This window comes from Crocuta crocuta, unplaced genomic scaffold (genome assembly GCF_008692635.1).
Source record: "Crocuta crocuta isolate KB4526 unplaced genomic scaffold, BGI_CrCroc_1.0 scaffold3, whole genome shotgun sequence".
Classification (NCBI taxonomy): domain Eukaryota; kingdom Metazoa; phylum Chordata; class Mammalia; order Carnivora; family Hyaenidae; genus Crocuta; species Crocuta crocuta.
The window spans coordinates 11,325,484-11,348,190 of record NW_027529934.1 but is presented as its reverse complement, the minus strand read 5'-3'; the positions used below and the strand labels follow the sequence as shown (position 1 = coordinate 11,348,190).

The 22,707-nt window shown below is 37.6% G+C and overlaps 1 protein-coding gene across 1 annotated transcript in view; it reads right to left on the bottom strand.

The window, feature by feature from the left end:
- The window catches only part of HMCN1 (hemicentin 1), a 442,670-nt gene that overhangs the window by 141,222 nt on the left and 278,741 nt on the right, over window positions 1–22,707 (bottom strand). Inside the window, exons 37-42 of the mRNA XM_077763274.1 lie at window positions 16,019–16,120; window positions 15,057–15,233; window positions 12,616–12,767; window positions 9,970–10,093; window positions 7,250–7,425; window positions 2,491–2,587 (exon numbers count right to left, since the gene is read on the bottom strand). Coding sequence (XP_077619400.1) covers window positions 2,491–2,587; window positions 7,250–7,425; window positions 9,970–10,093; window positions 12,616–12,767; window positions 15,057–15,233; window positions 16,019–16,120 — 828 coding nt within the window. The remainder of the gene's footprint in view (window positions 1–2,490; window positions 2,588–7,249; window positions 7,426–9,969; window positions 10,094–12,615; window positions 12,768–15,056; window positions 15,234–16,018; window positions 16,121–22,707) is intronic.

Here is a 22,707-nt window from a genome sequence, read left to right as displayed (position 1 = left end):
CGTCAATATTCTCAACTGCCTTGCACTTTGCCCTTCCTATTTGGAAACTCTCTCTGGATGAATCCTGTAGCTTACTCTGTCATCACCTATACCACAGATGGAAAGTTCCACAGAAAAAAATGACAATTACACAGACTGCCAGCACTATAAGTTCACCATCTCCAACCTAAATGCTACCCTTCTCTACTCCCTTGGCTTCCACTGACAGATACTTGCAAATCTGTATCTGTAATGCAGACCCCCTCTGAGATCAAGACTTTTATATCTAACTACTAAACACCTCTATCTGGATGCCTCAGAGGCACTTTCAAACTCAGCTTGCCCACAACTGGATTCAGTCACCTTCCTTCGCTGAGAAAAGGGCACTGCTGTCCACATGGCCCAGCTGGCCAACACGCACTGACATCCATCTTTTACTTTTCTTGTTTTCACACCTCTCCATGTAATCAATTAATTCTGTTAGCTCAATTCCTTAAATATTACTAGAATTTATCTGTTTTATTACCAAAATACAGATCTGAATAAAAGGATTCTTTACATCCTTTTAATGGTACCCCATCACTTTAAGAATCAAGTCCATACCTTAAAAATTGGTTTTAGAGGTCTTTTTCAATCTGCCCCTTTTAACCTTTTCTACCCAAGAGCTTCTCATTCTCCTCAGCACCACACCAGCTCCATAGTGAATGATGTTTGGTTCAGTGAATGCAGACAGTATTCTCCAGATCTCTGTAACTCTTCCATCCTCTTCAGAGAGCTAATACCTACTCATCCTTAAAATCTCAATTAGATGTCATGAGCCCCAATATGTTTTCCCACAAATACTCCTATGATCTCTTAGGAGATTTAATTTTAATTGTCTATTTAAAAATATTTCTGCAGCAGCAGACTACATAGTCTGTGTGACCAGTGGCTTTGTCTTTCTCATTAACCTCTCTATGCCTACATGAGGCACCATGCCGAGAACACAGAGGCACATCATATTTTTTCGAGTGAATCTATCCTTGATGTCTCAACATTCTCTCCCCTAACATTCATTCTTATATCTACTGTATTCTGCTTTCTCCTATCAAATGCTTTCCCTTAAGGGGCATTGTTCTCATTTGTAAACTGCACTTTGTAGTTCCTGTCTAATTTCTCTGCAGTATGTGACATTATTCATTCATGCACGTAACCATCCATCTATGTCCAACTTTTTCTTTTGGTTGTCCATGTTTTTCTCTTGGGAGCACCATTCCCCTCAGTTTCCATAACACAAGTTTTCCCCTACATCTTTGACTACTCCTGCTCAGTTTCTCACTTTGGGTCTCTTTTTCTGTTTCTGTTTCTTTTTTTATATTGTACATGTGAGAGTCTATGGTATTCTTCTGTACACATTCTTCTTATTCTCTAAGGGATCTCAACTGCTGCTTATATAGTCATGTCTCCAACTCTACATTTTAACGCTTTTCTCTCTCTTTCCTAAATTATAGGCTTGTATTCCTGACTGCACGGAGGACAGCTTCACATGGACACTCTATAGGGATCTTCAATACACCACTGCAAAAATGAATTTCTCACCTCACTGTCTAATGCATCATCAGCTCTAATTTTTTTTCCCAACCTTTACTTGACAACACTTAGTTCAGTGTCTTGTCCAGATGGGAACTACACGAATATTTTTCCTACTTGACAGAAATGAGAAAGAAGGGGAAGGAGCAATGGAGGAAGAAAAAGGTTGGAAGGAGGTGGGAATAGATGTTAATGACATAATAACTAATATGTAGTAAATTTTAGTATTTAAAGGTCATTGCACAGGGTGAATAATTGTACTTCTCAAACTTCCTCAAGAATTTTTAAATGATATTATTTATAATTAAATTATTTCCCACATAAATGCAGGCTTTTGAAGTTTTAAAACATGTGCTCTACATAGGAATCAAATTATTTCCTCTATTTTGATTTAAAAAATGTAGTTTTGAATAAGCTTTTATAAATCAAAGGTAAATTTCAGGTCATGATCTCCACAGTTAAAAAATTTAAACAAATACAATCAAAATGTGGCATGATAATGTTATAAATGAATTTAAACAAGTAAATAAAATAAAGGTGAATTTGCTGGAAATGGGAGCACTGTATAACAATTAGCAGATAGGAATTATCACAACTTGTACTTGGCTGTGACTAAGAATTCTCTTAATTGGTAACAGATGGTAGAAGGCGAGGATAGCTTTTCTCACTGGTCAGCAGCGTAATCCCACCACGAAGCAAGTGCAGGTGTTCTGTCTTCTCTCCCCATGCATGATTTGGCCTTTGACTTTTTTCAATTGATCCAGCCACTATCAGTTCATGGAGAAAGCTCAATCGTTAGAAGATACTGGTTGCAAGAACTAAAGAGTATAAAGCTCAGGCAGGAGAGAAGGTCCTATATCAAAGTCACAATGACTGATATGCTTAGGTCCAGGGAGTCTACCTATGATTGATTTTGAATTAATTGCATATAATCACACTTACCCCAAATGTTTACATTATAGTTTTTCTCAGTCTTTCCAGCAACATTTGTAGCCTCACAAGTGTAACGACCCGTGTCTTGAACTTGAGCATCTTCAATCTAAAAACAAAACCATGCTTTGAAACCTCAGTTTTTATTTTGTAAGTAATTGGAATTTTTCTATTAGTGTTATTTGTGATGTGTATTCTAAAGATTTCCAAACATATAAAATTTTTCATGTGTATTCTAAAGATTTCCAAACATATAAAAAGGAAAGAGAATAGTAAAATATATGACTATACGCTCTATATGCCCATCACTCACATTAAACATTTAAATCAAGATTCAACAATTTTCCTCTATGTGTATCATACTTTATTTTAATGCAATTAATATTAGTGGCTGAAGATCTATAAAGGCCTTTTAAATATAATAAAATGCAGATAAAATAGCAACAAAAATCACAATTTCTGAATAAGTCATTTAGGGCTTTAAAATAGATAATCTGTATAGGTCTAGGATCATTCAGTAAAATAACACCTTTATTATTGATATAGTACATGTCTTCTCCCCATCTGCTTCTGTATGTTTTTTTTAATGTTTTATTTATTTCTGAGAGAGAGAGAGAGACAGTGTGAGCAGGGGAGGGTCAGAGAGAGGGGGAGGTAGAGAATCTGAAATAGCCTCCACGCTCTTGAGCTAGCTGTCAGCACAGAGCCCAACATGGGCTCTCAGGTGTCCCTGGTTCTGTATGCTTTTTTAAGCCAAGTATTACATGCAGTTAGTCTCAATCTCCTGGCAGCTAGAGTTTGGTGCTTGAGTATCAGTAAATATTTTCCATATATTTATCTGCAATATGCATCAACACTCTTCATCACTTATTCATTAACCATTTAGCAGTTATTAACAACCTTGTACCAGATATTATAGGTAAAGATACCAAGAAGTATAGTGTAACATAGTTTGTGATTTGAGTTTATAATCTAGTTAAGAATATAAAGTACATGAAGATTTAAAAAAAAAAAGTTCAATAATAAGCAAGGAATATATAACACAAGATAACTTAGAGGTACAATGAACAATATCTGATTGATAAATAAGTTTGCAATAAATTGCTTAAACATTCAAAAGAGAGACTCATTGGAGTTGGAGAGGTCTTTGAAGTCATTTAGTATAGCAGGGGTGCACAGTACGCACTCAATAACACTTACTGATTGATGTGAACAAAGAGAGCTGGAGTTTTATCAAAGCACACATGGAGAACCCAAGAATATTAGACCTGAAAGAATACTTAAAATCTAACATTCTTATTTTACTAAGAAAACAGGACCACTTCAGGGATTTAAACTGCCTTGGGGTGCCTGTGTGGCTCAGTTGGTTGAGCGGCTGCCTTTGGCTCAGGTCATGATCTCATGCGTGAGTTCAAGCCCCACATCAGGCTCTATGCTGTCAGTGCAGAGCCTGCTTCAGATCCTCTGTCCCTCTCTCTCTCTGCCCCTGCCCCACTCCACTTTCTCTCTCTTAAAAATAAACTTAAAAAAAAAGTTTTAAAAGAAATTAGAATATTAGAAAATAATAAATTGCCCAAAGTCACATAATTGTTGATAAACATATTCAAACTTGGGGTTCCAGGTCCTTAAAATCATCTCATAATGAATCTGTGAGGAGGGGTGTGGTAGAGAGGAGGGATTAAGATTTACTGATTGCCAAATGGTGCTGGGAAAACTGGACAGCTATATGCAAAAGAATGAAACTGGACGACTTTCTTACACCGTACAGAAAAATAAATTCAAAATGAATTAAAGACATAAATGTGAGACCGAAAACCATAAAAATACTAGAAGAGAGCACAGGCAGTAATTTCTGATACTGGCCATCGCAACATTTTTCTAGCTAGGTCTCCTGAGGCAAGGGAGATAAAAACAAAAATAACCTATTGGGATTACATGAAACTAAAAAGCTCTGCACAGCAAGGAAACAAACAAAACTAAAAGGCAACCTACAGAATGGGACATCATATTTGGAAATGACTTATCTGATAAAGGGTTAGTATCCAAAATATATAAATAACTGATATGACTCAACACCCAAAAAACAAATAATTCAATTAAAAACTGGGTAGAAGACATGAACAGACATTTCCCCCAAAGAAGACTACAAATGGCTGACAGACACATGAAAAGATGCTCAACATCACTCATCATCAAGGAAATGCAAATCAAAACTACAATGAGATATCACCTCACGCCTGTGAGAATGGCTAAAATGTAAAACACAAAAACAACAAATGTTGGCAAGGATGTGGAGAAAAAGAAATGTTCCTGCACTGTTGATGGTGCAACCACTGTAGAAAACAGTATGGAGTTTCCTCAAAAATGTTAAAAATGGGTAGGTACACTACTGGGTAGCTACTCAAAAAATACAAAAACACTTATTCAAAGGAATACCTGCACCCCTATGTTTATAGCAGTATTATTTATAATAGTCAAATTATGGAAGCAACCCATGTCCATTGACAGATGCTATACATATCCAACAGAATATTCAGCCATAAACAAAAATGAAATCTTACCATTTTCAACAACACGGATGGAGCTAGAGAGTATAACACTAAACAAGATAAGTCAGAGAAAGACAATGCCATATGATTTCACTCCCGTGTGGAATTTAAGAAACAAATGAACAAAGGAAAAAAAAGAGAAAGAGAAACCAACCAGGAAACAGATTCTTAACTGCAGAGAACAAACTGATGGTTACCAGAGGAGAGCTGGGTGGAGGGATGGGTAAAATAGGTGATGGGGACTGAGGGGTGCATTTGTCGGGATGAACACTAGGCGATATATGGACTTGTTGAATCACTATACTGTACACCTAAAACTAACACTGAACGTTAACTACACTGGAATTAAATATAAAACTTAAAATAAAAATTAAATTTAAATAAAATTAAAATTAAATTAAATTAATACTTAATTATTAATTAAATAACANTAAGAATCTATTACTTCACCTGGTCAAAGATGTACATGAATTGTTTTGGGTAATGCACAGGGGAGATAGTTTTAACTGATCAATTCAGTATGAGTTCTGCAGAAGTTTTCACTTCCATGAGGTGGTCTCCCAACACCCCTCAATGGGACCTACACCCTTCGGGGGGCCTAGCTAGCCTTTGTGGAAAAGATTCAATAGTTGCCAGGATTTCTTCACCATCTCTGTACTTCTGGTGTCCCAGGCCTATTAATATGTGTTCTGAAGAAATCAACATCTATACTCTGAAAATTGCTAAGACACTTCTAATCCCACATAGCTCTCTCCTACCAGTGCTGGGACTTGTGTTCATACACTGGTCTCCTTCTGTCATTTGGCCAGAGCTGGGTTTTGAGAATTCTAATTGTTTTCTAGAGCTTTTGGGCCGCCTCTGAGCATGGGCCATTGTTTTTTGCTTCCCCTCCCCCCTGCCCTCCTGCCCATAGCTCAATGGACTTATCCTACTTTCCTCCATCAGTTATTCTGTCTTCTCATTTACCCAGCTCCATTATTACAGATCAAAATTCCTACAGTCCCTACTCTAGGACACAACTTCATAGTTCTTCCCATTCTCTCCTATGCTTCTGCTCCTTGTGTAAGCTTCTCAGCTTCCTTTGTGCTACACCACCATCCATTTCTCAAACTCCCTTTGTTGGCCAGTAACAACCTTCCTTTACCAAGAGGCTATGTGGTATAGTGGTTAGTAGCATGAATGTTGAAGCTATGCTCTCTGTATTCAAATCCCATTTCTGACACTTAGTAACTGTGGGCAGATTACTTAACCATTCGTTCAATTTCTCAGCAGGGTTATTATAAAGACTTTAGAAACAAACATTCCGATGGCTTACTGACTTTCTGAATCCTAATACCTTAAACTAGTTTTCAATGTTAGCGATTACTTCATTCAGATCAACATTGTCAACATTATTTCCAAAGATTTACTTTGTTTTATTCTCTGTTTCAGCCACACTAGCTTCTTTGCTTTCCTTAGTCAGGGCTTTTGTCTCATCTACCTTGTAAAAAGCCAAGGAGCCTTCTAAGACTTCCAGGCAGCCACAGCCTCACCTTTTGCTATCTTCCTAAAAGGTATTGTGTGTACCATCCAAATGGTGATTAACTCCGACTTCTATTACTTATTGGATTTTCAACTGAACTATTAATTTTCCTGCTTTATGCAAAATTGGAAGACACTGAGGGTAGGGAACAGGTCTACTTTTTCAGGTCCTATGCAGAGCACCTAAAATGGGTGTTTATTTGCTGACTGGTTGAATGGCTAAAAATGAAACACTCATTTATTTCCCTAAAAGCATTTTTGGATGGCTTCTGGCTACAAACATGTATAGACAAATATCTAAATCCTACTAAGCATAAAATCTAAAAATATTACAAAACCCCATTTAAAAACGGGAGCCTAGAATTTTATAAGAGGAAATTATTAGAACACTTACAGACAGGCAAGTTCTTATTTTTTAGTGTTTATTTTTGAGAGGGAGACAGACACAGAATATGAGCAGGGGAGGCACAGAGAGAGAGAGAAAGAGAGAAAGGGAGACACAGAATCTCAAGCAGGCTCCGAGCTGTCAGCACAGAGCCCAACGTGCAGCTTGAACTCATGAACTGTGAGATCATGACCTAAGCTGAAGTTGGACGCTTAACTGACTGAGCCACCCAGGTGCCTCTAGACAGGCAAGTTTAATACCAAAGCCATGAGCTCAGGTATAACGTAAGAAGAAGTACATAAATCCATAGGCTTACCTTTAACACACTTCCATTTTCAGAGATACTGAGGCCTGGTTTCTTTAGCAAGGGGCGGCCATCTTTTAACCAAGTCAAGGTAGGTAGGGGGATCGCATCACTTTGACACAGTAGCTCCACGGCTTGGCTAATGAGGACAGAGACGTTCTGTTCTTCTCCCATAATATTTGGTGGAACTAAGTGAAAGATGGGTTTTCCCTCAGGATAAAACAGGCCAGTATACTGCTTATCATTATTAAGCATCAAGACATACACAAAGTTTTATTTGTTCTTTTAAGATGTAGGATCACATTAATTCCAGCATACCCCCTTTGCTTCATTTGGTTCAGAGTCAAGTGTTAATAAATCACTGATTAGCATGTCCCTATTGAACACTGATTAACATGTGCCTATTTTCACTAACCTTTCACTTTAAGAAGTTTTAGAACTGAAAGTTCTCCCCAACTGCCTATTTCAGAAACTTTTTGAACTAGGTGTTCCTGCTTAAGATTTCCAAAGTAGTAAGCCATTCACGAAACATTTTGGAAGTAGCAATTAAAAGCATGTATCTACTTTTGATATTTATTTCTATCTTTTTCCATAAGAAAATAAACTTTATAGACACAGAGGCAAAAGAAAAAAAAATAGAGTTGAAAGAGATCATCCGCTCGCGCCTCACACTATATAAAACATGAGGTGAGTGACAGACAATGACTGATTTGAAATAACGGGACTTAGAATTTAAATAAAAATTTGAAGAAAAAAAGGAAATAGTGTGACTGATGTGTGGCAAAGCTAGGGGTCCCGACTTGCAGTTTAGAGCTCTTTTTGGTTTTCCACGATGCCTTGTCAGCTTTCTATAAAATAAAGACCATGTGGGATAAAGGATACGATAAAGAACAAAACGAAAGCAGTGACCAGCTGTACAACACACGATTACATAAAAGGAGGAATGGAGTTGAAATTTTGAGGAGATTAAAATTAGAATCCCCTGGCTATTGAGCTTGTCAGACACTGCAACGTGCCCTTGGAGAGGTCTAAGGAACCTCCTTCCTTGGGAGTATTTAAATTTAAAAAAATAAAATAAACAATCATTTGTCTCAGATGGTTTAGGTACAGCCCTGCCCAGAAGGAAAGGGTGGGTGGGCTCCATAACCTCCTAAGGGCTCTTTCAGGCCTATATTTATAACAATTCAAAAAACACAAGCTAATGGTGAAATCAGTCCTTCTATAAAGGGGCCACTCTGAAAAAGCACAGAGAGGAATTTCCTTGGCCATTTCTCACTAAATCCCGTAACTATTCAGGATTGTAGGAAATGTGCCATATTTGTAGTATTGTATTTTTGGAGTTTTTTTCCCTCATAAGAAAGGTTAAGCTGCAGTGAAATGAATCCTAAGGGACTTTCCAAATGCTTTGATAGAAATAAGATTTTTGTGGTAAGGACTGGTACTATAGTCCATGCGCCATTGTCTTGGGCTGACTACCGCGGCATGTGGTCAAATGACAATGAATGCAATAGGTTTTGACTAGTAACACCGCGTTTCCGACACCAGGTTTCTTTATTAGCCTGTCTCCCACAGAGGGAAAGGCATATAAACGAAAGGCCACTTTCTTGTACTGTTTCTGGAGGCAGGACCTGTGCTAAATCCAAAGGAACTGATGCCATGAGGCAAAGAAATGCCATGAGCAATAGCTGAAATAGACTAATGGAGCATTTGTGTAGAGATTCCCAGTGCACCTTTGCTAAATTCAAGCACACACAGACATCTGGCTCTGGATAAGCTTAGTCTACTGGGAACAGAAAAACAGTGGGATTGTTTTTAATATGTGACACATTAGAGGACAGATATACAACCAGTCTGTTTGAGATTAAAACTATCGTATTAGCAAAATCAGCACAGTTAGTGCCATTCTCTACGGTATTATGAAAACAATGCACTCACCAGTCTCAGCACAGACAGACCTTTAAAAAAATAGCCAGTTTAACAGCTTGGAAATCATTTCAGGTAAAGTCTGGTTTCGGGGCATAAAAAAGCACCAGAACTGTATAAAATATGTTTATCTTAGAGTATTTATAGAATTTACAGAAGAACATGAATTTTTTATGACTGCTGGTGGAAGTAAAAGTCAGAAATAATTCACAAAAGCAGAATGCTAATTTATTCCCAAATATTGTTCTTCCAATTGTTTTTCTTTATAGCTAAATGAATTGGATCAAGTTCAAAAAGAAACCAGATTTTTTTTTAAATTAAGAGGAAAAATGCAAAAACAATAGTGTATTTGTCTCCTAAGGAACATAAATTAAAGCAAATCTAATTATAGCTGAGGGTATCTATTACTGAAAGGCATCTATATTTTCTGTCTTTTCATTCCCAACTTTTTGTTTAGTCTGAGAAGAGAACAAGCTTCTGCCCTTTAGACCTCAGCTTCCTTAGATGTTATCCCTATTTAGCTTTGCGGTATGTTGCTTAGGAAGGGGTGTATTGTGTCTGTTTCTCATCCTATGCATTAAACTTGTTAAATTTAATCATCAAAATCAGCACTGCTGTGGTGCTGGAGCACGTGTGAGGTCTATCAAAGTTCTCGGAGCTTCTGTGCTACAGGAATCACAATCATTTAAAACTCAATCTCCTGTTGTAGCGATTTTATGCTAGAGAAAAAATTTTAATGAACTTCCTCAATGGCCTTAGGAATTAAACACATGTATATCAGAGTAGAAGCAACTATTAAAATATCTCACCATATACTTTAAGGTCGATGTCCCTCTGTTTCTCCCCAGCAGCACTGACTGCCACGCAGGTGTATCTTCCGGTATCACTGATTTGTGCACTGGTCAGTGCTAGGAAGCGGCCCCCAGACAGAACCTATCAATGGGGAGAAAGATAACCAACATGCCCTCTGAGAAACAGATTGCATAAACAGCCTTTTTCTCCTATTTTCCAAGGTTGATCAATTGACATTTGCCTCCAGAAAGTCTTCCACTTGGCTTTATCTAGTTTAATTTCATTTTAAATGGGCAACCATCATATAATCTACTTCTCATCCTCTCTTTGAAAGAAGACTGTGGGGGGCGGGGGGCGCCTGGGTGGCTCAGTCGGTTAAGCGTCTAACTTCGGCTCAGGTCACGATCTCACGGTTCGTGGGGTCAAGCCCTGCGTCAGGCTATGTGCTGACAGCTGGTTCAGAGCCTGGAGCCTGCTTCGGATTCTGTGTCTCCCTCTCTCTTTGGCCCTCCCCTGCTCTCGCTCTCTCTCCTCTCTCAGAAACAAATATTAAAAAAGAAAGAAAGAAAGAAAGAAGACTGGGGGGTGGGGGGTGGGAAGAGCTAGAGCCAAACTTGGTAATCACTGAAAACAATGTCCCGATATACAAGATCAAGTGGAGGTCCAATCTCATCTATACTCACTAGAGAGAGACAGAAAGCCACCAGGGGAGAAAAGATGAGAAGAAGTGGGAATAAAAGGAGCTAATGTCCCTTCTAATTTTCTTGGGTAGAATAAATAAGAAGTTACAATGAGTAGCAAAAGAGCAGCCAAATTAATTAGTCATATTCATGGCTCTTTTAACCCACTGGTCCAGTGGTACTTCTAAAATATTGACATTAAGTCTGGATCTTTTATGATCCCAAATTCTGCAAGCATTGGATGCTTGGGAAAAACTAAAGAAGTAGAATGGTAGGAGAACTAAGTTCTATGCTAGGCCAAAAAAATCTAAAGTATACTTTAAATGAGATATATGTGCTTCTATGTATTTTTTTTTAATGTCTATTTTGAAAGAGAGAATGCCCACAAGAGCAGGAGAGGGCGAGCGAGGGCGAACCTTAAACAGACTCCTTGCTGTCAGTGCAGAGCTCAACAGGGGGCTCGATCTAACAAACTGTGAGATAATGACTTGGTCTGCAATCAAGATTCAGACACTCAACCAAGTGAGCCACCCAAACACCCCTGTACTTCTAGATTTAAAATTTTTTTTAAATGTGTATTTGTTTTTGAGAGAGACAGAGGGAGCGCTGGGGGAGGGCAGCAGAGAGAGAGAGAGAGAGCATGAGAGGGGAAAGGGCAGAGAGAGGGAGACACAAAATCCAAAATAGGCTCCAGGCTCTGAGCTGTCAGCCACAGAGCCTGACATTGGGCTTAAACTCACTAACTGTGAGGTCATGACCTGAGGTGAAGTTGGACAGCTGACTGACTGAACCACCTAGGTTCCCCTGTATATTTTTAATTTAGAGTCAATGTAAAGCACTTAAATGCTTTCTCAGACTCAAATTTCACTTCTTACAACACTGACTTTCTAATTTTTCTTTATTATTTCATGTTGTTGTAAAATTAAGTTTATTCTATATGGTTCTAATTCATTAATATTTCCAAACATTTAAATATAAATTTTATGAGGAAATTCCAGTTTTTATTGGTCAACTTTTTTTTTTTTAATGTTTCATTTATTTCTAGGAGAGAGAGAGAGAGAGAGAGACAGTGTGAGCAGGGGAGGGTCAGAGAGAGAGGGAGTCACAGACTGAAACAGGCTCCAGGCTCTGAGCTGGCAGTCAGCACAAAGCCCGACGCGGGGCTCGAACCCATGAACCGCGAGATCATGACCTAAGCGAAAGTCGGACGCTTAACTGACCGACTAAGCCACCCAGGCACCCCAACAATTTTTTTTTTTTTTGAGAGAGATAGAGAAAAAGAGAGAGGAGGGGAGGGGCAGAGAAAGAGAGAGGGAAGGAGAGAATCTCAAGCAGGCTCTGCATTCTCAGTACAGGGCCTGACATGGGGCTCGAACCCATGAACTAGGAGATCATGACTTGAGCTGAAACCAAGAGTTAGATGCTTAACTGACTAAGCCACCCAGACACCCTTATTGATCAACATTTCTTTGTGCAAGGTAGCTTTTGGGGTGGTGGCATGGAATTGAGATGGGGAGGTAGGAAGAAAAATAAAACAAATGGAGGTGCCTGGGTAACTAAGTTGGTTAAGCAGCGGACTCTTAATTTTGGCTCAGGTCATGATCTCATCGTTCATGAGTTTGAGTCCTGTGCTGGGCTCCAAGCAGACAACGTGGAGCGTGCTTGGGATTCTCTATCTCTCCTTCTGCCCCTCCCCTACCTGTGCACTAAATAAAAAATAAATGTAAAAAAATAAAGAGGCTAAACCAAATGGTCAATATATAGTACCTACATATAAAATAAAAGAATTCTTATGTAGTGAACGTTAAGGAATGGTTTAGAAATCTCATGTGTGGCTATGGTATTTATGGGTGTACATGTAGGTGTATGTTTTTAGATAACATTTGTTAATTTTATTTTCCAAGTCTTCTTACTAACTTTACCTGTTTGTACTGTATTCAATAATCAGGTGGTAGATTGCCCTTAAGAAATGACAAAGAGTACCTGTATCCCATTAGTGAAACTAGAGACAGGGCTCCCATCTTTCAACCAGGTCAGACTTGGGGCAGGGATACCTCTGGCTTCACATTCTAACCTCACCAGGTTATTAACCACCACTGCCACCATGTTATTGCTGCCAGAAATCGATGGGGGCACTGAAAAGAAATAAATAAATGTTAACATTACAGAATATTTTACCTCAAAATAATGGGTGTATAGTTGTATTTTCACATGTGGATTTTTGGTGGTTTTGTTTTGTTTTGGTGAGTTCTTTCATATCATTTATTTGAGACTCTAAGCATAGCTATCCTTTGAGACAAGTAGGGCAATTATCAATATTTACAGTTGAGGAAAACCACCCTGCTTAGGAAATCTAGTTTTTAACACCAGCGTGTTTTTATCTGTGGATTTCCAGGTGTGTGTGTGTGTGTGTGTCTTCCTCCATTGGATCATGACTACCTCATTATCTTAAAAGCATTATTAGAGATAATAACTTGAAATCTTTCTTTGACCAAAACCTATGATTTTGGCAGACATCATTTACAGATAAGGCTATTGTCACAAGCAGATAAAATTGCTGATGTCTATTTCAACAGTTCATCTAATTTTTTAAATTTTAATAGTTTATTGTCAAGTTAGCTAACAGTGTATACAGTATAGTCTTGGCTTCAGGAGTATATTCCCGTGATTCATCCTTTACATACAACACCCAATGCTCATCGCAACAAGTGCCCTTCTCAATGCCTGTCTCCCATTTTCCCCATCCCCCTACCCCCATCAACCTCAGTTTGTTCTCTGTATCTAAGAGTCTCTTCTGGTTTGCCTCCCTCTTTCTTTATAACTTATTTTTCCTTCCCTTCCCCTATGGTCTTCTGTTAAGTTTTTCAAATTCCACATAGGACTGAAAACATAGATGTCTTTATATGACTGATTTATTTCACTTGGCATAATACCTTCCAGTTCTATCCACATTGTTGGAAATGGCAAGATGCCATTCTTTTTCATTGCCGAGTAGTATTCCATTGTTTACATATGTTGCATTTTCTGTAGCCATTCATTAGTTCATGGACATTTGGGCTCTTTCCACAATTTGGCTATTGTTGATAGTGTTGCTATAAACATTGGGGTACATGTGCCCCTATGAATCAGCACTCTTGTAACCTTTGGATAAATTCCTAGTAGTGCTATTGCTGGGTCATAGGATAGTTCTATTGTTAATTTTTTGAGGAATCTCCACACTGTTCTCCAGAGTGGCTACACCAGTTTGCATTCCCACCAACAGTGAAAGAGGGTTCCCCTTTCTCCACATCCTAGTCAATACCTATTGTTTTCTGAGTTGTTCATTTTAGCCACTCTGAGTGGTGTGAGGCAGTATCTCAGTGTGGTTTTGATTTGTATTTCCCTGATGATGAACGATGTTGAGCATCTTTTCATGGGTCTAATAGCCATCCCGATGTCTTCTTTGGAAAAGAAGTCCATATTCATGCCTTATGTCTATTTCTTCGCTGGTGTTTTAGGGTGTTGAGTTTGGGAAGTTCTTTATAGATTTTTGATACTAACCCTTTATTCAATATGTCATTTGCGAATAGCTTCTCCCATTCTGTTGGTTGCCCTTTAGTTTTGTTGATTGTTTTCTTTGCTATGCAGAAGCTTTTTATCTTGATGAGGTCTCAATAGTTCATTTTTCCCTTTATTTCCCTTGCCTTTGGAGACATGTCAAGTTAGAAGTTGCTGCAACCGAGGTTGTGGAGATTGTTGCCTGTTTTTTCCTCTAGGATTTTCATGGTTTCCTGTCTCACATTTAGGTCTTTCATCCATTTTAAATTTTTTGTGTGTACGGTGTAAGAAAGTGGCCCAGTTTCATTCTTCTGTATTTTGCTGTCCAGTTCTCCCAGAACCATTTGCTAAGGAGACTGTCTTTTTTCCATTGGATACTCTTTCCTGCTTTATCAAAGATTAGCTGGCCATACATTTGTGGGTCCAATTTGGGTTCTCTATTCTATTCCATTGGTCTATGTGCCTGTTTCTGTGCCAATACCATACTGTCTTGATGATTACAGTTTTGTAGTAGAGGCTATAAAGTTCGGGATTGTGATGCCTCCAGCTTTGGTTTTCTTTTTCAATGTGACTTTGGCTATTCAGGGTCTTCTGTGGTTCCATACAAACTTCAGGATTGTCTTAGCTCTGAGAAGAATGCTGGTGCCATTCTGATTGGGAGTACATTGAATATATAGAAGCAAACTTAAGCTCAACAGCATGTGAAACTAGAGAATTTTAATAGAAATCAGAGAATAAAAACATTCATCAGTTTTAGAACACTGCACCTTTAAATAAAGATGACAAAACACACTATGTTAAGTATTTATGCTAAAATTTTATAGAAGCACTTAATCATTTTGAACACATTTTTACTCCAGGGTGAATCTAGGAGAAGTGATACTAACCATGGACTTGTAGATTGTAAAATAACTCTGTCGCTCCAACTGAGTTGATGGCCACACATTTATATACGCCAGCATCAGTGATCTGGGCACTTTCAATATCAATGATCTGTCCTCTGTTCAGGAAAGTCACACTGGTGGACCCTGAGAGTGGATGATTATCTTTGTACCATGTAATAGCTGTAAGGGGAAGGAGAGAGAAGCCCATCTGTTTAATTTCTTTTTTTTTTTTTAAGTTTATCACTAATTGGTACTTAACCACAATAGTAATAATTGCTTTATTCTTCTGCTTGTCATTCAAATTTAAACAGTTTAAGAGTCTCTTTAGGACAGGTTTTGAGGAGGAGGTAACCCTAAGAAAAACATGAATAGCCAAACTAATGTAAGAGTCCTGAAAATGAAATTATAAAACAAATATTCCTTTTATCTCTTGTGTATCAATATTGTTTTGATAGCAAACTTTTAACCAATTCTATTTCTTTTTGTTGTTTATACTCCTCTCATCTATAAAAATTTTCTCTGCATTTCATCAAAACCAAAGACTATACTATTAGCCTAAAAATCATATTACTGATTCATATTGATCACTTACTAGTGAGGAGAATCAAAATAAAAGTCTCACAAAATGGCTGATTATTATAAAGATAATCAATTTGAACTAGAGAAAAAATGCTTTTCAACATAAATGTATAAAATAATAATATTGTGAGGTTTGTGGTCACAGTAAGGACAATATGAGGGTTATTTCCATATTTCAAATGGGTAAATTATTTCATGGAGTTAGAAGCAATGAAAATTAAGGAATATCATCCATCTCATGATATCCTTATTAATGCTTTACCCTTGGAATGTATTCTACAATCTTCCCTTTATTAGTAATTACTGTATTGTGCTCATAAGCTGATTTAGCTTTTCCCAGAAATCTTAAAATATCTGTAAATTAGAGACTCCATAAGTAAACCTACCAGGCAAGGGATTACCAGCTGCCTTGCACTCCAGCTGAATGGGGTTGTTCACCACCACTGTCTCATTCAGCATCTTCCCGGCATCCTGTAGGCTGGGTGGTTCTGTAAGATGCCCAACTATCATTAATTCACATGGACAGGATATTTAAACAAAAACTATTTGCTCAGTGGAAATGACCCTTCTTTTCTTCCTCTCACATACCTATACTGATATACTTGGAATAAACATAAAGTATACTGTTAAGTAGAATTGGAGAACAGGATTAAAAAAAATAATAAAAAGATGTCAACAACTTCGCAGGATCATCTATTCCTCTCTGCCCAAATAGTAAAATACTCAGAATCACAGACTAGCAGGGCAGTAAAGTTAAAGGACTATTTTTTTTATTTCAATTAATCTTATTCGTCTGATGAATTGCCTTTAATAAGCAGTAAGCTATCCCATTTAAACTCTTCTGATGAAAGGAAATCAGTATTTCTCAAAATATCTGACTTTATTTTTGTATAGTAAAATCTTAAATCTCAGAAAAATTAGAATCTTCGTGGGTTTTTTTGATGTATTGCAGTATTTTCTTTTGATATAGAAGTTACAATTAAGTTGTAAGGAAAATAAAATAGAAAACTATATTTTTAATTTTACCCTTTTTAAAACATTTATTTTGAGAGAGTACATTTGCATAAGCAGGGGTGGGGGTGGGACAGAGAGAGAGAGAGAGAGAGAGAGAGAGAGAGAGAATTCCAAGCTGACTCCACACTGTCAGCACAGAGCCTGACACGGGACTCCATCTCACAAACCCGGAGATCAAGACCTGAGCCAAAATCAAAAGTCCAATGCTTAACTGACTGAGCCACCCAGATGCCCCTGTTTTTAATTTTAAATATCACAGATAATGCTACTCTATGATTTAGTGTGCATACAATAAAGTAGGAATTTGAAAAGTCCAAGAGGCATAGAACAAAGCTACCTGCTCTCTTTTGCTTGAGAGGTCACAATATGAAGAGTCCATTTTAATGGCACTGCTATATGCATTGAATAACAAAGCAAAATTTGTTAAAAGGCAGGATAATTTTGAAAAAACTAAAAGGAGTACATTTTAATGTACTTTCTCAGGAATTGACTACAGTGAAATGAAAATTAAGTTTAGAGAATTTGAAAAATAAAATTACCCATCCAGGATTGTGTGTGTATGTGCATTTATAATTAACAAGGCACATACATTTTTTCAAAGGCCAATAGAGTATTTTCAAAACTGACCACATAGTAGGCCACAAAATCTCAATAAGTCATTTATAACTACAATTTAATAAAATAATAAAAGGAGTAGAAATCAAAAACAAAAATATAAAGCTCTTTACAGGAGGATAAATTCATTAAAGAGGAAATCAAGAAAAAATAGGTGATTACAAAAAAAAATAAAATAGGAGACTGATTACAATTAAAACATACAGGAGGTCACCTAGCTGTAGAGTATCATACTCAGGAAATCCTACAACTCCAATTAATATATTAAAAAGCTACAAAATAATAAAAATAATTGTTCTAAGCACATTCAAATGGGAATCCAATGAAATAAACCGAGTCAGGGATAGAGAAATAATAAAAATGAAAGATGACAACACCAAAGAAAACAAACAAGTAAGAACAACAACAAAAGCTGGTTTTCAACAAATTTAAAATAAAATCTGTCCTCAAAGCTAAATGTCCGGGTGGGGTAGAGCTCTATTTCTAGAGGCTGTTCCCAAAGGTAAAGCCTACAACCCACTACTCCTTCATATCCGTATCCATTTAATTCAATGTGTTTGAAAAGCCTAGAATGTTTGTTTTCTGCACCAAATTCAGAAGAATGATATGGTGTTTAAGGACAAAGACCTTTAAATATGGCTTTCTGACTTTTCCAACAAAAGGAAAAATAGTCCATGGCACATTCCTTCAAAACAGTTATTTAAGTACTCACTTAAAGCCTTCTGGACTGAAGTGATCACTGAAGGCTTTGACAGACTAGGTAGCTGCTGCAATAAAACATTATGGTAAGAATAAGAAATGCAAGAGCTATGGAGTGGGTTGGCTATTTTTCACTCCCCTAGAGAACTTAAAGGAAAAAGATTAGACATCAGCAAGAATGGCAAAGAACTCTGAAAATCCACTCCTCCATAAAAGAAACAAGAACGCTGGAAAATTTGTCAAAATCAACCTTTTCAGAACTCTGGAAGTTAACCAAAGACTTGCAACAATCCAAGAAGTGGTTATTTGAGAAATATAGCTAAATCTCATTAAGACCAGTGAGTTTCATGGCATTTTATCTCCCTCTAGTCCCACCACAGCTCAGCTGTAACCTTGAAAACAATTAGCTTAGCAACCATGGTGAAAAACAGTAGCAGATACTGAAAGAAGCAGAATGGGTTTGGTGCTACCTAAGAGCACCATTCCTAGAAAACTGGCACTGTTTGACCTCGCTGGCCCTTCCCGGGAAATCCACACTCAAAGCGCTTGTCTTTATTCAGTCAGATTCAGAGTTCGCTCAGTGCAAACAGCCTTTTCCCGAGGGACATGTTAAAGTCTGTAAAAACCTACTTCACAGGATTTGCTGAGTAAACTTACCATATTAGTTTCCTTTTGCTTTCACAACAAACTGCCTCAAACTTGATAGTTTAACAATACAAATTTATTATCTTACAGTTTTATGGGTGAGAAGTCCAACAGTCTCACTGGGTTAAAGCAAATGTCTCAGAAGGGCTCCATTCCTTTCTGGAGGCTGCGGAGGAGAATCTATTTCCTTGTCTTTTCCAAGTTGGACACTTACATTCCTTGGTTTTCCTTCTCCGGTCCTCCATCTTCAAAAGCAGCAATGAAGATTTGGGACGGACGCATAAGACCCTTTCATCTCTGAAGTCCCGCCTCCCTCCTCCACTTGTAACGTCCTTCTGATTACACTGGCTACACCTGGATAACCCAGGGTAATCTTCCTATTTTGAGTTCAGCTGGTTAGCAACTTGAATTCCATCTGTATGCTTAATTCTTCACATGTAACCTAACATATTCACAGGTTCTATGAGTAGGATGTGAACATTGGGGAGGGGGGGGGTACCAGTATTCTACCTACTCACTAAATAAAAAACAGAAGACAGGGGAGCCTGGGTGGCTTAGTCGGTTAAGCGTCCGACTTTCGCTTAGGTCATGATCTCGCGGTTCGTGGGTTCGAGCCCCGCGTCGGGCTCTGTGCTGACTGCCAGCTCAGAGCCTGGAGCCTATTTCAGAGTCTGTATCTCCCTCTCTCTCTGACCCTCCCCTGCTCACGCTGTCTCTCTCTCTCTCTCTCCTAGAAATAAATAAAAATCATTAAAAAAATAAAATAAAAAAATAAAAAACAGAAGACATAAACTAACAAAATAACCCAGCCACAACAGTGAGGATGACAACACCACTAACTATGGAAAGAAGAGAATATGATTTCCAGAATTGTCATATTATGTTTTTAAATTATTTTTATTTTTTAATTCTAGTATACTTAATGTGCAGCGTTATATTAGTTTCAGGTGTATAATATGTAATTCAATAATTCTATACATTACTCAGTGCTCGTCATGGTATGTATGCTCTTAATCCCCTTCACCTATTTCACCCATCCCCCTACCCACTATCCTCTGGTAACCATTAGTTTGTTCTCTGTAAGTTATTTTCTTTGTTAATTTGTTTTGTTGCTTAAATTCCACATATGAGTGAAATCATATGGTATTTGTCTTTCTCTCACTATTTCACTTAGCATTTTACTCTCTAGATCCATCCATGTTGTTGCAAATGGCAAGATATCATTCTTTTTTATGGCTAAGTAATATTCCATTATATATATGTGTGTATGTGTCCCACTTCTGGGTATACAAATTGAAGGAAATGCAATAATATCTCAAAGAGATACCTGCACTTTCATGTTCACTACATTATTCACAATAGCCAAGATATAGAAATAATCTAAGTGTCCAACAACGTATAAATGGATAAAGAAGATGTGATATATACATAATGCCCTTCTAGCATTTAAGGAATCATCTTGCCATTTTGAATTTAGGTGACCACGGTTTTAGACGGAAACATTCATGGGGCACCTGGGTGGCTCAGTTGGTGGAGCATCCAACTTGGGCTCAGGTCATGATCTCACAGCCCGTGGGTTCATGCCCTATGTCAGGCTCTGTGCTGAGAGCTCAGAGTGTGGAGCCTACTTGGGATTCTGTGTCTCCCTCTCTCTCTGCCCCTCCCCTGCTTGCAGTCTGTCGTGGTCTCTCTCGCAAAAATAAATATTTAACACATTTAGAAGAAAAAAAGAAACATTCATAAGATAACACTATCTTATGTTAACAGTAAGCTGTCTGTATACTCCAAGCAGGAGGTAAGATGTCTGCATACTCTTAACAGGAGGTTGAATTCCATTCAACTTGTTGGTGTTTTCCTCTATTCTCTTTCTTCCAAAAGCTATGTGCACATTATCATGCCAAACCCACAATACCTTCTTCTGAACATATCATGGGCTAGACTTTACTTATGACTTTAATTACTCACAGGCATGAATTGACTCTTTCAAATCCTGGTTAAATTCAATTTAATACATAACTGATATAAAACTGAGTTAATCCCACCTAACCGCCAAAATCATGACATAGTGAGTAATAAATTTATTTATACTGAGAAAATACTAGAGTCCTAAACTCAAGTTAGCCAGAAAAAGAAAAAAAAAGTTCCTCACAAAATTCCCAAGTCTCCTTTAGGTCACAAGTGAGCTATTAAGCAAAACACAGAAACAACAGAGGAAGCTTTTTTAAGTGGGTGTCAGCAGATGTTAGCCAAGCAAATACTTTAAAATAATAAAATTAAATTAAGGGGTGCTCTACTAATGTGTTCACCAGACAACTAATACAGACCCAGGATGATTCCTGGCCAAGAGTAAAGGGAGTAGAACTTCAGATATATTTGTTAAAATGTTGGTGCTGTGAGAAGGGCCAAAAGCCAAATATGTGTTTGGCCAAAACAGTTGGTAAGCTACCATTTACAGAGAGTAACTAGAAAACAGGCACCAGCCTGAACTTGTAATTGTAAGCACACGGAGTCTTTCATTTATTCTTCCCAACAACCTCCCTGATTATAGTCTCATTATTCTTCCCATTTTACAGATGAGAAAGCAGATCTAAAAAGTTAACATCTAAGCCTATTGTCCTCATGATATTACTCAGCAGCAGAGGGACACAAATTAAAATTAAAACCCCATGCTTTTTGCCACGACATGCCACTTCTGGGTGCTTCACCTCGGGTAATATTTCCTAGGACATAATTAAGTACAGATGTAATGAATGCTTGAGCCATTAGGACCCCAAGAAATCATCTGCTTGTGGCAACATCTGTGTCACTTGGCAAATATCTGAGGTTTAGATAAAATTTCATATTTGGTCTAGAGAATGAGAACTTTCAGAATTATGAAACTTTGATGATCAAAAAGGACCACCTACTGAGAGTCTCTGCCTTCTATCAAAGACAGAACTCTCCTTAAGAAACCTAGGGGGGGTCACAACAAGAACAAGAATGTTCCTGTCCTCATCATGATCATAACGTAATCTTCTAGTCCAGGAGACCATCCACCCTTACCTCACCGTTTGAAAACATGTCTTCTCATGCTTGAAAAGAATGAAAGAATCTACAGTCTTTTTTATAAGAAAGGAAAATATGAAACAGCTGGAAAGCGCAGGCTCTTAGGATTGAATACTTTTGGTTGGCAATTATAGTAAATGCTCATTTGGTGGATGTGTTACCCCATAAATAAAGATTAGGGCTAAAACAAATCCTCACTTAGAAAGCAACTATAAGATTGGTTAAATAAATTAATTAAAATACTAAATGATAGTTGCTTCTCTATAGATTTTTCTCTTAATATATAGCAGCAGGATTAGATACAACACTTCAGAAGCATTCAGAGAGCCAGAGTATAATAGGGCTAATTCCTTTCTTGTTCATACTGTTTCTAATACTGACTTCTAAAATTATTAACTTTATTATGAAATTGAATGAGCATATCTACAGTAATCACAGAAAGCCATTGATCTCTTCAGTATTTCAAAGTGTAGTGTCTCTAAGCCACTTTTCACCCACCCTATTCGTATGTAGTTTATCACATCAGATTAACTTGGTATTTTAACTTCTGAGATCTTTTTCAAATCTATGGTCACCTAATCCTTTAGAAATTCCTATGCTTTTTGTTAACATCTCCCACCCTCACTGAAGTTAGAAATACAAGATTGAAGAGGACAGAACAAGTTTGGGGCCCTTTGCACCCAACAGGACATGACTGTCAAGAGTGCCAAGATGATATGTCAGCTTTCTGTCTTGATTCCTGGAGAGTAATCAACTGCTTCCTGCCAGGTTGATTATAATCAGTACTAGATTAGCAGTCCATTTCATCATTTATTCTCCTTTTCAGATTGATGAATGGTATCTTACCTCTATTCCATTTGTGATTTGTATCAAGAAGACTGTTTTATATGGTCCATCCAATTTGGTAGCTTTCAATAAGTACTTACAATGACTAACCTTCTGTTCTTTTCCTTTTCACAATAACTCAGATGTCTTCCAGCTTGCTGCCCCCTCCCTGACCATTTTCCATGCTCGTGTGTACCCTAATTACAATCGACATTTTTTTCTTTCTGTTGTT